General features: G+C 39.0%; 1 protein-coding gene across 1 annotated transcript in view; it reads right to left on the reverse strand.

Moving 5' to 3' along the window:
* Positions 1 to 8,267, reverse strand: part of ppm1j (protein phosphatase, Mg2+/Mn2+ dependent 1J) — a 28,312-nt gene extending 20,045 nt beyond the window's left edge. The window contains exons 1-2 of the mRNA NM_001005797.1: positions 7,717 to 8,267; positions 1,333 to 1,477 (exon numbers count right to left, since the gene is read on the reverse strand). Coding sequence (NP_001005797.1) covers positions 1,333 to 1,477; positions 7,717 to 7,880 — 309 coding nt within the window. The 5' untranslated portion in view covers positions 7,881 to 8,267. The remainder of the gene's footprint in view (positions 1 to 1,332; positions 1,478 to 7,716) is intronic.
* Positions 8,268 to 16,393: the final 8,126 nt, after the last annotated feature.

A 16,393-nucleotide genomic window follows, 5' to 3' on the forward strand; every position in this document is an offset into this window, starting at 1 on the left:
TATCATTGACCCAATGCAAGTTTCATTTGCTCTGCTAGTAAGAAATGTTATCACCGGTGACTTACATGGCAATCACCTGTCACCTTTAATGAGACCTAGTTTCCTGGAAAACTCTTAAATATTATAGGTGCTATGCCTCACCCCCTATAATTTTAGGGCAATGGAACAAGGTATGTTTTGTTGCCTGTGCTTGACCTCCTTCAGCATGAGCACCCAAACAATACAAAAAATCTCTGCATTAATGTCAGTGTGAATTACCAGTGATAAGGCATTTAAAATTGCACAAGTAGGGCCGGAACTTTGGGTAGGCAGAAGAGGCACCTGCCTAGGGTGCAACAATTGGGGGCACCAGGAAGGAGCCCCTCCTGCCTACCCCTAGTCTGCGCTCCCTTGTCATTGCCCCCGCTGCTTGTCATTACCTGCGCACTTGATGGAACTGTGCATGCGCGCAAAAGCACACACGAAGTTGGGGAAGGTGCAGGGGCGAGGTGTCCGAATGGGTTGCCAAGGGCGCCCAGTCAGCTTGGCCCGCCCCTGTGCACACTTTCCATCGCTTACACAATTCATACTGATGTCAAAGAAATGATAAAGAAAGGTATGATAAAGAAAGCTTTATCATACCTGAATAAAGTACCCTAGAAGCTTTCTCTGTTTGTTTAAGATTGTGGCTGCCATTTTAGCTTGGCCTTCATAGCTTCCTGCTTGCAGCTTAGCTGTTATAGCTCAGATTACACATTCCTAAGTGTGGGGGGGAGTGAGTTTTATAAATTCTTATGGGAGGGGGGAGCAGGAGAGAGGAGAGAACTGCCCATATTCTGGCCCCAGGAATGAAGGATTTTTCTGAGAGAGGAAGTCAGATACCCTAAGAACATGTTTACAAAAAAGGAGACAAGAAATCCTGTGTTTCTTTTGATAGAGGGCTTTTCTGTGAGTGCTTATGGTCGTATTTACATAGACCTTATTGATAAAGCTTACTTAGTTTTTACCTTTCCTTCTCCTTTAAGCATTATTTCCAAATTCCAAGATGAATCACGCCCCCAGCTGCATCCCCCTATTCTCTGTATGCTTGTTCTTCTTCAAACATTATTTACCGGGCCCAGTATGAATCCACCCCCCAACTGAATCCAAATGGAGAAGGTAAGTGCATGGGAGTTGAGGTGTGGAGGATCAAGTTTGCTGCAGATCCTAAAATGTCTAGTGAAGGTATTTTCCAGACTTTATGCAAAGTTGCAGAACATCTGTTTAATTCTTGTATGATCCAGCTAGCTGGGTTAGCCCCATCACAAATAATCTCTAATCATGTCTGACAAAATAGGCTTTAAAGTCACCAACCTGACTGAGACACTTCTCTCCTTGGACTATTTTGAGATCTTGAAGTTCTTTGCAATCACTGAATTTAGCATTTTGTTTTTCTACTGTTACAAATTCACAGCAGGCCTGGTCTTCATTTTGCTGGCTTTTGCCGGCATTGATTACTCTGTGGAAATAGTGTAGGGAAAAACAAGAATAAAACTGCCGTAAATGCTGGAAAGTGGAAAATAAAGCAGACGGGCCTTAGCATCTTTATTGAGGAACTACCTGCAGCTTCAAAAGGGTACACTTAGATAGGCAGAAGCAGAGGTGAAAAAGAGGCATTAGGATTAATTACTAGGCTGAGACTAGTAATCTTTAATGGTTCAATCAGGAGAATATACAAGGCTCCCAGCACTACACCAAGCAGGTCTCAACACTCACAATGCTGTTTTACCCCTAAATTGCAGCATACAATTAGTACCTAAAACCTTCATGCAGTTTAACAATGTATCTTTTGTGCAATTCATAAAAAGAGGCTAAAGGAGCAGACTGGTGCAGGTTGTTAGAGAGTGTATGTATGCATATATATATGTATGTATATATCAGTTGTATATAAATGCATGTAGTTTAGCTATTTACACTTAGGGGCACATTTACAAAAGCACGAACGCTTGAGCGTTCATGCGAACGTTTTGCCGATTTTTTCAGGCGTGCGCACAACGTTTGCACGAAAAAAATCGGAAAGGTTTTACCGCTGTTTACAATTGTTTGGTACGAAAATTTTGTGACTTTCGGATCGCCAATACGATATTATCGTGACTAATACGATTTTTTCGTGAGCATTTTCGTGATATTTGCGATCTTACAAAATTTTCGTTTCCAATACGATTTTTTCCCATTCGTGATTCGGATTCGTGGATTAGTAAATGTGCCCCATAGTCTTGATTTTATAAATTGTAGTTCCAGAAATAAAGTAAAAACAATCTATCTTTAGTAAGAAGTCAACCTCAACTGGACTTGCTGTACTTTTTCCCTTGAAGATGTTTCACTAGTTATCCTTCTGGCTTCCTCAGTTCAGAATGCCTTGTACAAAGATCTTTCTGGAGTTAAATACCCTGGAATCTTGCTCCAATCAACATAATCTGTTTAGCATAACTAGCATATGGTCAGAGGCTTTGTGGAGCTGTTTATTGTATTAGCATGATTGGCGCTATGAGGTTTTACAGTACTGTACAATTTGTGTACAAAATTACACTCTGGTAGGACAAGTATTATAATAAAAACAATAAATAAGTATAAATACACAGGGATTGTGTTTTGGTATGAGACAGAGTAGGGAGGTGGACCCTGCCTATTAGTGCTTACATTCAAAGGTTAGAGAACTTAGAGTTTGGGGGATATAATCATCTAGTGCTTTAAGTAATGAATCAGCACAAGAATAGGATCATAACAGCCCCACCAACTGGATTTACCCCACGGATAGCTGGAATATAGCACCCCTTCACCTCTAGTCAGGGATAATGCTTCAGTAGTCCACAGGGCATTGATGAGACTTGGATATTAGTGAATCACTTTATTCTAAGCCCGGCTGAAGGAGTTAAGTCATGGGCATGGCATGAGTAGGAAAACTCAAAGAGTTTGATTCACATGTTTTCTTTTGATGAAAATCGGCAAGTGAGTGGACATTTGCCTGATTTGGCCACCCAAGCCAGATGGGGCTGCAATTATTTTTCCCCAGATCAAAGACTGGTTTATAATGAGGGCCTTTGTAGACTTGTTGGGAAAGGACCACATCAACAGGCTGATGTGGTTCACTTTTGTTGGATTTTCTAACCTGCCATATATCTAACTTTCTGAAGCTATATGGGGGCCCTAAAAAGATTTTTCCATGACTTAGCAATTTGGAATGTGCCATCAAAACCGTGTAATAAAGGCTTAAATTACACTAAAGCTAAAACACATTTTGGTTTTCTGCTTTAGTAAGCATAGTTATTGATGCCTGATAGTCAACTAAAAAGAAACCCTGCAAGAACTGAAATTTCTAATCAATGTGAATGCCACAAGAACCACAGTCTTCCACAAAAACTGTGATCACAGGGCTGGTCAGCTACCTTTCTTGTTACTGACTTGAGGGGTAATGTATAAACAAATTTTTAATTGTACTACACAAGGCAAATAAATTATCCCCCAAACTCCCTAACTGAAGACACAGCACATGCATGACCTGCCTACAGAAATCCAATACACAAGCTATCCTGTTAATAATTTTTATTTATTTTTTAATGAAACATGTCCCCCTGTCAAATCATATTTAGACATGAAGAGATGTCCCTTACTGAAGAATCATAAGAAGTCTTGGGAGTCAGAGCTCTATTTGTAACTAAAAAGAGAATATTTTACACTATGCAACCTTTATGAAGCTGTTACCTTTTCAAGCCTGCTATATGTAATGTAGTTATACAGTGCCTCTGTACCTCAAGCTTTTATTCTCATGCCTTATTCAGTGCTTTAGGTTTGCTAGGTATGCAAAATATTAGGGCTCATGTATGTCTGCAAGCACAGTGGGTAATTTGTGCCTTTCCCCACAGTGAGTTTTGCATAACTCTGCTTTCATTAAAGGCACTTGTGTCAAAATGCACTCCTTGCACTTCCATATAGTTGCGCTCAGCAGCGCTCAGCCCTTCCTGCCTTTCATTACAAATTGGGAGCTGCTGTGCCACTTGACTCATGGAAACCCTGGAGCTACTGCCACCTTCTAACCAGGTAGTAGCTCCAGGTTTCCCTCAGAGCCTTGCATCAATAGGCACAGCATCTGAAGAAAGAAGGGGTGGGACCTTTATTTTAAACTGTTATTTTTTTATCTGTCTACACAACTGAGGAACCAGCTAATGAAGGCTTCCTTTTTTAATATACCCAATTCTAATAATATAACTACTGATACATGGGTCACTCAGGAGGAAATTAAAAAGAGACTTGAACATGTATAGGTAAACAAAGGTCCAGGACCGGATGGTATTCTTCCCAGAATGATTGCCAAACCTTTTCTATCATGGTGCAGAGAGGCAAATTGCTAATGTGGTGCCACTATTCAAAAAGGGATCCTGTACTCCGCCTAAAAACTATAGACCTGTTAGACTGACATTATTGGTAGAAAGCTTTTAGTAGAGTTAATAAGAAATAAGATATTAGAATACATTGCAAATCACAATACTGTGAGCTTGTGCCAGCATGGTTTAATGCGTATTAGATCTTGCCAGGCTGAGCAGGAACCTTGATTCTGCGATGGCAGTGGACTTTGCTAAAGCATTTGATACAGTCCCGCACAGAAAGTTAATAATAAAATTGAGGAATATTGACCATAATATTTGTAAGGTGTAGGTGGTTTTTCACAGTAAGGGCAGTGAGGTTGTGGAATGCTCTTCTGGGTGATGGCAGATTCTTTTAATGCCTTTAAGAGTGGCTTGTATGATTTCTTGAACAAGCATAATATCCAAGGCTATTGTGATACTAAAATCTACAATTGGTATAGATATTGGTATATATAGTTTATATACTGTATGTTAGTGTATATATAGGTCAGTATAAGTTTATAAATCTGAATTGGGGTTTGCTAGGTAGGGTTGGACTTAATGGACTTCCTTCAACCTAACTTAAAGGAACAGTAACACCAAAAAATGAAAGTGTATAAAAGTAACTAAAATATAATGTGCTGCTGCCCTGCACTGGTAAAAGTTGTGTGTTTACTTCAGAAAGTCTACTATAATTTATATAAATAAGCTGCTATGTAGCCATGGAGGCAGCCATTCAAAGGAGAAAAGGCACAGGCACATAGCAGATAACAGATAAAACACTATTGTACTCTACAGAACTTATCTGTTATCTGCTATGTAACTTGTGCCTTTTCTCCTTTTTTCCAGCTTGAATGGCTGCCCCCATGGCTACACAGCAGCTTATTATATAAATTATAGTAGTGTTACTGTAGCAAACACACCAGTTTTACCAGTGCAGGGCAACAGTGCATTATATTTTTATTACTTGAAAGCTCTTTCATTTTTTGGTGTTACTGTTCCTTTAACTAGGTAACCATGTAACATTTGCACCAAAAGAATAGGACTCGCACATAACAACTCACTTGTGTGCTGAACACCGGGCATCAGGAAGAAAATATTTGCACAAATGCAAAACAGAAACATTTCAAAATGTTGACCACCAGATACAAAGAAATCAGACTACATGAAGACTAGAAATGACAAGTAGCAATGAAAATAGAAAATTGGCAAATGATTCTAAAGTAATCTAAGGAGGTAACATAATCTCAATGGCTCATACAAATATTCCAGCAACAAATATTTACGCTTGTTGTGAACACAGAGTGTGTACATCTAAACCTGCTACATGAATAATAACTCCATATTTTATACACAATCATTACCCTTATTTATGCCAATTAACTTGTAATACCATTATGATGTGTTAAAACCCTATTTCAGAATAACTGAAAGTCCATATTCCTCCTATTTCAGCAATATAGGATGTTAATTTTCTCTTGGATCGAAAGATAGGATTAAACAAAAATAGTATATTTTGCTAGAAATAAGAAACAAACGTAACTTGCCTCTTGATTTTGCATGATGGAAAATGGATAGCAGGTTATCTATGTTACTCTCTGCTTTCATGCATTTGGGACATGAAACTGGTGGTTGACCAACATAGGTTCACTTGCACTGCATTTATACCAACAACAGGAAGGTTTTTGTTGCCCTACTGATGCACTGGCCATTTGCAGTGCAAAATAGAAGGTAGATATAATTGAACTGATACTGCAGACACTTGTGTCCAGCTGCTGCTTGCAAGGAAAAAAAGCCATAGGTGAAACTGTGCGACACAGTGTCAAATTGTCTGCTGCACTTTTTGAATTGTATGACTTGACAGCTCATCACATAATATACTTAGTTATATTATAAAACTTAGATAAATCTCTTTAGAACAATAAATATACAGTACATTTTCTGCAAAATTCATGCTGTGTTAAGAACGAAACTTTAACTGATAGGGAAGGCTGCTGCACTTCCTTTGTGGGCAAAAGAGAAACAAATGCTGCTGCAGCGCTTGTACACATTAGTCTTGTGATTATGGGCAGTGGATGGGTAGTTACGTCACTCTAGACATGTTCCTCTATCACTCAGACTCTCAACTGTTGCCCTATTTAGTGAAGTGAACAGCTGTATATTTAACTCATCCTATTGGCTGTCATATAACAGATGAAGAGATTTAAACCAGATAAAATAATCCATATAAGAACATGTGGTTAAGGATGAAAGCAGAATATTGCTAGACAGCACCAATAAATTGTTTCCAGATGCTTCATGAAGAAGAGGACAAACCATTACAAAGAAGAACAGCCAACAGAAAATGTATTGCAACAAATTCATGCACAGATTCTCTAGAGGAGAGGGTCCCCTGCAAGGCCAAAAGGCTCCACAGAATGCTATAGCTACTTCATACCATTAATCAAAGAAAGACAGATTTAGTATAAATGAAATCTTAAATATGCAAACTTAGCAGATTACATTGCATTAAGCCATTACTTAACTAAAATATATTGGTTGGTAAATCCATGAAACTTTTACACATTGCTGAAAAAGTCTGATCTTTCATATAAAGTCATTTGTATTTTTGAGTTAGTGTTCCTTTAAAGATAGGGATAAACCCATGACTGGAAAGAAGTAGAAAGTCACATGAGTACCAGAAAATACATTTCCTTCATAAGCGGAAAAAAAAGTTACTGTGATACTGACAATTTTAAGCCAAATGCTCTATTTCATTTTAAACTGAACTTTTCTGACAGAGCAAAATCAAAATGTTTGGTCCTTATTTTGCACTCTGTCCTTTAATGGCAAACATCAAAAACAAGAAGATTTAATGAAGTTAGATTTTATTGGGAGAGCATAGGACAGCTTGCAAAGAAAGGGGTATGAATTGGAATGAAAGAGCTGGGACGTTGCCCAGGAACTTACCTTCTGCTCCTGCCAGTTTTGGAAACCATTCCTTATTAGTCTAAATGAAAGATCAAGCCATCTTCCACTATAGCCTCAATGTCCACTGGTGCCCAGGGGTGTAACTAGAGAGGCAGCAGAGCCTGAGACTGCTTAAGTCCAGTGGGGCACTGACTGATAAGCAGTTTCAATATGTTTACAGGGGCACCCTGAAATGATTTTTTTGTGAGGTGCAATAGTTATGCACCCCCAGCCTACAAAAGATTAAAAGTACATAGAGTGTGAAGTTACAGAGATAAACCCCCATTACATGCATTTCTAAGGGCACAAAAGCATGCATAAAGACTGCTAAACCTACTGAATGTGAGTGTTCACAATGCACTCAGGGACAGAACTTAAACATTGGTTAAACTAAAAGTATACTCACTCAGCATAACCTGTCTCCCAAGGTAGTTCCCCAGGTCTCTTCAAGGTTAATACTTTCCTGATGAAGTGGTCCCCTGATTCCTGAAGCTCCTTTGCAGATAAATTGAGAAAGGCTGGTCTACAAGGGGTGCTAGAGTTTTGATTTCCTGGGTTTGGGTGCTCCATCTCAGGGGTGCAGGTGCTGGGCTGTGCACTGTGCTTGTTTGACCCCACCAGCCCTGACACTGCTGTCCAGAATTTACTGATCATAACAAGCCAAAGCAGGAAGCTATATCAAGGAATCCAGTGCTGTGCAGAGATGCCTGGCTACCAGCCAGAATTCAGTTTAGCACAGGTGCACTGAAGCACAAAGCCACCACTACAGGCAAAGACGCTGGATATTCCCCAGTGCATAACCAGCAGAGTGTTACACACTTGTATTCCACACAGCCCTGCCTAGATTATCAGACTCTTTTCCTTCACACTGGTTGTTCTCCTTCCTCTCCTTCTTCCCTTTCTGTGCTGCTAAAATGTAAACTGTTCAGTGACATCCAGTGCTTAATGCAATGTGTCCATTCTCTCCCCAAAAGTATGCAGCTTTTTCTTACACACTTGTGTTGGACACTCTTGTCCTGTATAGTTACGCCTCTAAGGTTACTTCTTCTTGTGGTTTCAGTTTGTGTTCAGTGACAGCAATGCGTGCTTTCTATGCCCAGGCGCCTCCCCACATCTAGTGTTATACCCAACCTGTGGCTTTTCTTTGTGTACTGCATTAACCCCCAACATGCTAGAAATGTACACTAGAAATTAAGTCTATTCAATGCCTTAACCCTAAGCATGCCAGAAAATTAATGTAAATATTTACTTTGTATTCTTTGTTAACCATATGCTGGCATACAGTGTAGGAAAGTTACGCTGTGTATAGTATTAATCCAATGTGTACCACTTGTACAATATATATATATATATATACATACTGATACACAAAGCACTGTTACACAGTATTTTTATACCTTCATGCATGTATGGTAGATGGCTTGACAAAGGAGAGGGACGCTCTGAAACATTGCCTTTTTTCTATGTGTTTTTAACAATACAGTGTTTGGAGTGCAGGACTTTTTTGGTGGATTTTTGTATGAGTCTGTACCAACTGGCTAAGTCCTTTTGCACCCAGAGTTTGCAGTAGTGCCACTTTTATTTGGTGAATATATATATATATATAGAATGACCAAAGAAATAAGTACAAAAATAAGTAAAAATGTGAATACTCCACAGTGAGACAAACAGTTGTTTATATTGGCACCACAAATAGTTGAAACAATCCCTATCCCATAAGAACAAAGAAACAGTCTAGGAGGGGCCCCTTCATTCTACCAGTGGTTTCTTCACATTGGGGCCTTTCCAAAATGCCACTTTTGTGAATTTGGAGTACCAAATTTCTCCATACAAATCTGGATAGCTATATATGCCAAGTCTAAGGGGCACATTTACTAATCCACAAACGTCCGAAAAGCGTCCGAATGCCTTTTTTTTTCGTAATGATCGATATTTTGTGACTTTTTCGAGCGCTCAATACGAAAAAGTTGCGACAATTCGCGAAAGTCGTAATGGCTATGAAAAAGTCGCGACAATTCACGAAAGTCATAATGGCTATGAAAAAATCGCGACAATTCATGAAATTTGTAATGGCTATGAAAAAGTTGCGACAATTCATGAAAGTCATAATGGCTATGAAAAATTCAGGACAATTCGCGCAAGTCGTAACGGCTACGGAAAAGTCGCAAAAAATACGAAAAAGTCGCAAAATGTTCATATTCCAATCCGAATTTTTCCCATTCGGAATCGTGGATTAGTAAATCAGCCCCTATGTTGGAGTAAGTGTTTTGGTGTTATTAACAGAATTTTGCTGGTCAAATTAAAAATATGGAGTTAAACTGGCAAAAATGTTTTATTCCAAACTTTTGCTGAAAGAAAATGTTGGCATGCAGTGGTATAAAAAAAAAATTCAGGGAATCCAGATATTCTCTCATGTAAATGAACATTTATGAGAATTCAAAGCCAAATTAACATTTGTGAATTACCCCCTGGTGCTGTCCATGGAGCCCTCCTGCTTGCTCAAATTTGGAGACTGGTGTTTCTGTAACTATTGTTGTCATTTCTTTGCAATATTGTGATCTAATTATATTCTATGATTCTTGTTTAGGAAAATTATTGTAAGTCCCCTGTTTGTTGTAAAGTTCTGTAAAGCATTTGGTACATGATGATGATAGTTCCTTTAATTAAAAAGTGGAAGAGGATGTTGAAGCATTCAGTGCTGAGGAAAGAGTTTAACCATTTTAATACCAGACTAATAAACAATGTACAGGGAGCAATGGAATAATTCTTGCATCTTTAATGAAGAATGGATCACTAGCACAGGAGAGCATGTGGAATTGGCCAGAGTTTGGGCAGAGTTTGATTAAGAACCACACAACCTAGGCTGCTGTGTTATCTGTAACAGACTTACCCTAGACACAATATCAGCTGACTGTGGGAGAGCCAAACCCCATCTATGCCAGGTTGAAAAAATGGAGCAATGGGACCAGCAGTATTAGCAGACCTACAAGAGGAGGTCATATCATATGTTTTTTTTCTTGCTTACCAATGCAGCGCTGGTAGACTGGATTGGGGTACATTGTATTACATTACTTTTCTGCAGCTGAGCATTGTTAACACTGATGCTAAAAAGAGCAGTGCACAGTGATTAACTCAAAAGAGACAACCCTGTTACATTTGATATAGTTTAGTCATATTCTTTCAGATTTTATAGGGAGACTAAGACTAAAAGTGTGCTGGGAAAGTCACTATACCATAATGTGCTGGAGATTACTGTGCCAGCATCACCGTTTTAGTATTTTTTGGGGAACATATTGTAGTACTTGATAAGGGTAATCTTCCTGTATGTATTGGACCATACTATGCCAACATATACTAATAATCTAGATTGTAAGCTCTACGGGGCAGGGACCTCCATCCTCTTGTCTATTTGACTCTTAACTTATTGCAACTGTACCTTGTATTTATTTGTATTTATTGTTATACTTTGTATTTATTTATTATTATTTTAATAACCCCCTGTTTGTATTAATCTATTCTACTGTACAGTGCTGCTTACATAAGTAGTGCTTTATAAATAAAGATATACCTAAATAAATACATATACATTTGCCAGAAGTTCTAATATGGACTGGATGTACAGTATGTTGTATAGGTCTCAAAGTATGTATGCTTAAGTTGTATGCTGATGTGTACAGTAATTTACATTTTTCTCAGTAATATCATATAAGTATTAGATAATCACTATACATAGAGAGAATTAATATAAGACCATAACCACAAATGTGTTACTCTCGGAAATTAAAGCTTCCGAGACCATTTGGGAGATGCAGACAAGTGAAAGCATTATTACTTAGGATTTTTTTTTTAGCAAGAAATGGGAGGAAATGGTGTGTGTACAGAAACATTATTAACTTACCAGGTTTGCAAAGGCAAAGCACTATTGATAGAAGGTAATTACAGAGGCCCTAACATCAAACTCCCCAAAACAGTTATATCATGTGTTTTTTCTGAAGCGTTATTTTGAAACCTACACTTTAAGTTTCTTTGTGATGTGTGGTATGTGGAAGGAAGTGGTTATGGAGAAACTAAGTGTATGCAGAAACTAAGTATCATTAATTTCCAGAACATACTACCAATCATAATGTACCATTGCACAATATTCAGTTTTACAGAAGAATTTCTCATGAATATATTCCTTATTTCTTAAGTAACAAGCCTACTATTGTATTTGCTATACGCAGAGTCCTATAGTTACATAGTTACATAGTTACATAGGGTTGAAAAAAGACCATTGTCCATCAAGTTCAACCCATCTGAGTAAACCCAGCACACAATCTATACTAACCAATCTATACACTCACATACATAAACTATATATACAACCAGTAATACTAAGGGGCTGATTTACTAACCCACGAATCCGACCCGAATTGGAAAAGTTCCGACTTGAAAACGAACATTTTGCGACTTTTTCGTATGTTTTGCGATTTTTTCGGATTCTTTACAAATTTTTCGTTACCAATACGATTTTTGCGTAAAAACGCGAGTTTTTCGTATCCATTACGAAAGTTGCGTAAAAAGTTGCGCATTTTTCGTAGCGTTAAAACTTACGCGAAAAATGCGCAACTTTTCGCGTAAGTTTTAACGCTACGAAAAATGCGCAACTTTTTACGCAACTTTCGTAATGGATACGAAAACTCGCGTTTTTACGCAAAAATCGTATTGGTAACGAAAAATTCGTAAAGAATCCGAAAAAATCGCAAAACATACGAAAAAATCGCAAAATACCGATCATTACGAAAAAAACGCAATCGGACTCCATTCGACCCGTTCGTGGGTAAGTAAATCAGCCCCTATCTGTAGATATTAGTATCACAATAGCCTTGGATATTCTGCTTGTTCAAAAACTCATCCAGGCCCCTCTTAAAGGCATTAACAGAGTCTGCCATTACCACATCACTAGGAAGGGCATTCCACAGCCTCACTGCCCTCACCGTGAAAAACCACCTACGCTGCTTCAAATGGAAACTCCGTTCCTCTAATCTAAAGGGGTGACCTCTGGTGCGCTGATTGTTTTTATGGGAAAAAAGAACTTCCCCCAACTGCCTATAATCCCCTCTAATGTACTTGTACAGAGTAATCATGTCCCCTCGCAAGCGCCTCTTTTCCAGAGAAAACAACCCCAATCTCGACAGTCTAACCTCATAGCTTAAATCTTCCATCCCCTTTACCAGTTTAGTTGCACGTCTCTGCACTCTCTCCAGCTCATTAATATCCTTCTTAAGGACTGGAGCCCAAAACTGCACTGCATACTCAAGGTGAGGCCTTACCAGGGACCTATAAAGAGGCAAAAATATGTTTTCATTCCTTGAGTCAATGCTCTTTTTTATACAAGACAGCACTTTATTTGCTGTAGTAGCCACAGAATGACACTGCCTGGAATTAGACAACTTGTGATCTACAAAAACCCCTAGATCCTTCTCCATTAAGGATGCCCCCAACACACTACCATTCAGTAGATAGTTCGCGTTTATATTATTTCTACCAAAGTGCATAACTTTGCACTTGTCAAAATTGAACCTCATTTTCCAGTTTGCTGCCCAGTTTTCCAATTTTGTCAAATCGCTCTGCAAAGCGGCAGCATCCTGCATGGAACTTATAGTTTTGCACAATTTAGTGTCATCAGCAAAAATAGAAACATTACTCTCTATGCCCACCTCCAGGTCATTATTAAACAAGTTAAAAAGCAAAGGACCAAGGACTGACCCCTGCGGTACTCCACTAACCACACTGGCCCAATTAGAAAATGTTCCATTTACCACCACTCTTTGTACTCTATCCTTCAGCCAGTTCTCTATCCAATTACAAATATTATGTTCTAGGCCAATATTCCTCAATTTGATCATTAACCTTCTGTGAGGTACAGTATCAAACGCTTTAGCAAAATCTAAGTAGATGACATCAACTGCCATTCCAGCATCAAGGTTCCTGCTCACATCCTCATAAAAGGCAACTAAATTAGTCTGGCAAGATCTGTTACGCATAAAACTATGCTGGCACAAACTAATAGTATTGTGAACTGCAATGTATTCAACTATCCTATCCCTTATTACCCCTTCCAGAAGCTTTCCTACTACTGATGTCAGACTAACAGGCCTATAGTTTTCAGGCTGAGAACGAGATCCCTTTTTAAATAATGGCACCACATTAGCAATTCGCCAGTCTCTCGGCACCATGCCAAACCTCAACGAATCCTGAAAAATTATGTGAAGAGGCTTGGCAATCACAGCGCTCAGCTCATTTAATACCCTGGGATGAATCCCATCCGGCCCTGGACCTTTGTTTACCTTTACATGTTCAAGTCTCTTTTGAATTTCCTCCTGAGTGACCCACGCGTCAGTAGCTAAATTACTAGCACTGGGTATATTAAAAGGGAAGCCTTCATTATCTGGCTCCTCAGATGTATAGACAGATGAAAAATAAGAGTTCAAAATTTCTGCTTTTTCCCCGTTCTCATCAACCAATGTACCCCCCCGTGATAATAAAGTTCCCACCCCTTCTTGCTTAATTTTTTTACTATTCACATAATTAAAAAATAATTTTGGATTCTTTTTACTCCTAGCTGCAATATCCCTTTCCATCTCTATTTTAGCTTGCCTGATAGCTTTTTTGCATGCTTTATTTGCTTCCTTGTACCTGATGAAAGTTTCCGCTGTCCCAGCTAACTTGAATGCTTTAAAAGCACGTTTTTTATTACCAACCTCGACCCTAACTCTTTTATTCAGCCATAAAGGTTTTGCTTTGCGATGCCTCTCCTTGCTTACAAGGGGGATATACTGTTGTGTATACCTGCAAAGCAATGTTTTAAAGATGTTCCATTTTCCTTCTGTGTCTAACCCCATGAAAAGCCTTTCCCAGTTGACACATTGCAGAGATGCCCTTATACTGGCAAAGTCTGCACGTCTAAAATTGAGCGTTTTAGTAAGTCCCTTATAGAGCTGTCTCTGTAGCATTATCTCAAAGGAGACCATGTTGTGATCACTGTTCCCCAAATGCTCACCCACACAAATGTTAGAGATAAGTTCAGTATTATTAGATATTACCAGGTCCAAAATAGAATCATTCCTAGTAGGTTCTACCACCTGAAATAAAAAGTTGTCATTTAGCATGTTTACAAACCTACTAGCTTTTTCTGACTTAGCCACCCCATTACTCTAGTCAATGTCCGGATAATTAAAGTCCCCCATAATAACAACTTGACCCAATTTTGAAGCCTCCTCCATTTGCAAAAGTAGCTGGGACTCATCCCCCTCATCTATACGGGGTGGTTTATAGCATACACCAATGATCATTTTCTTTGTGACCTTCAGCCCTACTGAAATTTCTACCCAAAGAGATTCAACGTTTTCATTGGTAATGTCTTTATTACATGGCTTTAAATCTGACTTTACATAAAGACAAACCCCTCCACCCTTTTTAATCACTCTGTCCCTCCTAAAAAGTGTATACCCATTTAAATTCACAGCCCAGTTGCATTTTTCATCCCACCAGGTCTCAGTGATACCAATTAAATCATAATTTTCAATACATGCAATAGCCTGCAGCTCCCCTAATTTACCCGACAAACTACGCGCATTAGCCAGCATGCAGCGGAGATTACTACTTCTTCCTCTGATGCTTACATTAGCTAAAGGACAGTTAGAGCTAAGGTGAAAATTAGTCTGTTTCCCTTGTAACAATGGAAGCTCCTTATCTGATAAACTATATGCCCCCCTCACTCCTCCCCCACAACCCTTTACTGGTCCCACTGCCCCATCTACACTAGCTCTCCCATAAGAATCTAGCTTACCAACCCCCCCTTGTCTAGTTTAAACACTCCTCCAGCCTCTTAACCATTCTCTCCCCTAGCACAGTAGACCCCCTTCCATTGAGGTGCAATCCGTCAGGGCTGTATAGATTGTACCCCAAAGAAAAGTCAGCCCAGTGCTCTAGGAACCCAAACCCTTCCTTCCTACACCAAGACTTTAGCCACGCATTTAGCTCCCTAAGCTCCCGCTGTCTCCCTAAACTAGCACGGGGCACCGGCAAAATTTCCGAAAAAATGACATTGGAGGACCTTTGCTATGTATCAGTTTAACCATTTGTTTTGTTTGCCAATTTAGGAATGTAACACTCGATAATCATTACAAATTAATATTAATCTGAAGGTTAATGGTGGGCAGATACATTCATGTATCTCAATTGTTAAATGGAAATTGATAGCTGAGGGTGTGGCAGATTGTATGGCCAAGGACCACATGACAGCAAGGTCTTCTGCCTGTAACAGCCCTCTTCCACCATAGTTGGACCTTGGTTACTGCCAGGATTTACACTACAGAGTTACCAGAGTGCCCCCAAGGGAATGCAAAGTTCCAAGCATATAAGCAGTGTGAGGTTGGAGTTCAAATAACACAGTGCAGCAAAAGTTAAATTAGAGAGTAGTCACGCAAAGGCCAAAAATAGTAAACCAACTCATAAGAAATAGGTAAACAAAAGGCATGGACAGAACATGGAAACTTACATAGATAAAAAGCAGAAATAGCCAGAGCTAGGAATAGGGTCAGGGCTAGAACAGAGTATGCACGGGAACTCAGAGAAAGACCAGATCAAGTATAGGACTTGTGTATATAAAGGCAGACACTAAGGGAGGTGCCAGACAATGAGCTGCACTTACTGGAAAACAGGGATGGAACTAAGAGTCAGCAAAAGAGGCATGTGCTTAGGGCGTAACAGTGTGGGGGGGGGGGGGGGGAGGCAATGGGCAGATACCTTTTCTGTATGCATTCCCCTAGTTCAGCTTTGTATAATTGTTGGCCCATTGATAAATCATTTTGGGAAAAATTCAGCTGTATATCATCCAATCAAAGCACATTAAAGAAATCATTATTTTTTATTCACACCTAGCATCTTAGGTTTAATTATTTTTATGGAATACCAGTATTTCATTTATTATGCAAAAGTCCATTTTAAAGAATTAATTAAGTAATTATGTAATTAATATTAACAATAATATGCTACACTGTTCACCAAAGTTTAATTGTAGGTGCATTATATCAGATGCT

The sequence above is a fragment of the Xenopus tropicalis genome, chromosome 2 (genome assembly GCF_000004195.4).
Source record: "Xenopus tropicalis strain Nigerian chromosome 2, UCB_Xtro_10.0, whole genome shotgun sequence".
NCBI classification, from domain to species: domain Eukaryota; kingdom Metazoa; phylum Chordata; class Amphibia; order Anura; family Pipidae; genus Xenopus; species Xenopus tropicalis.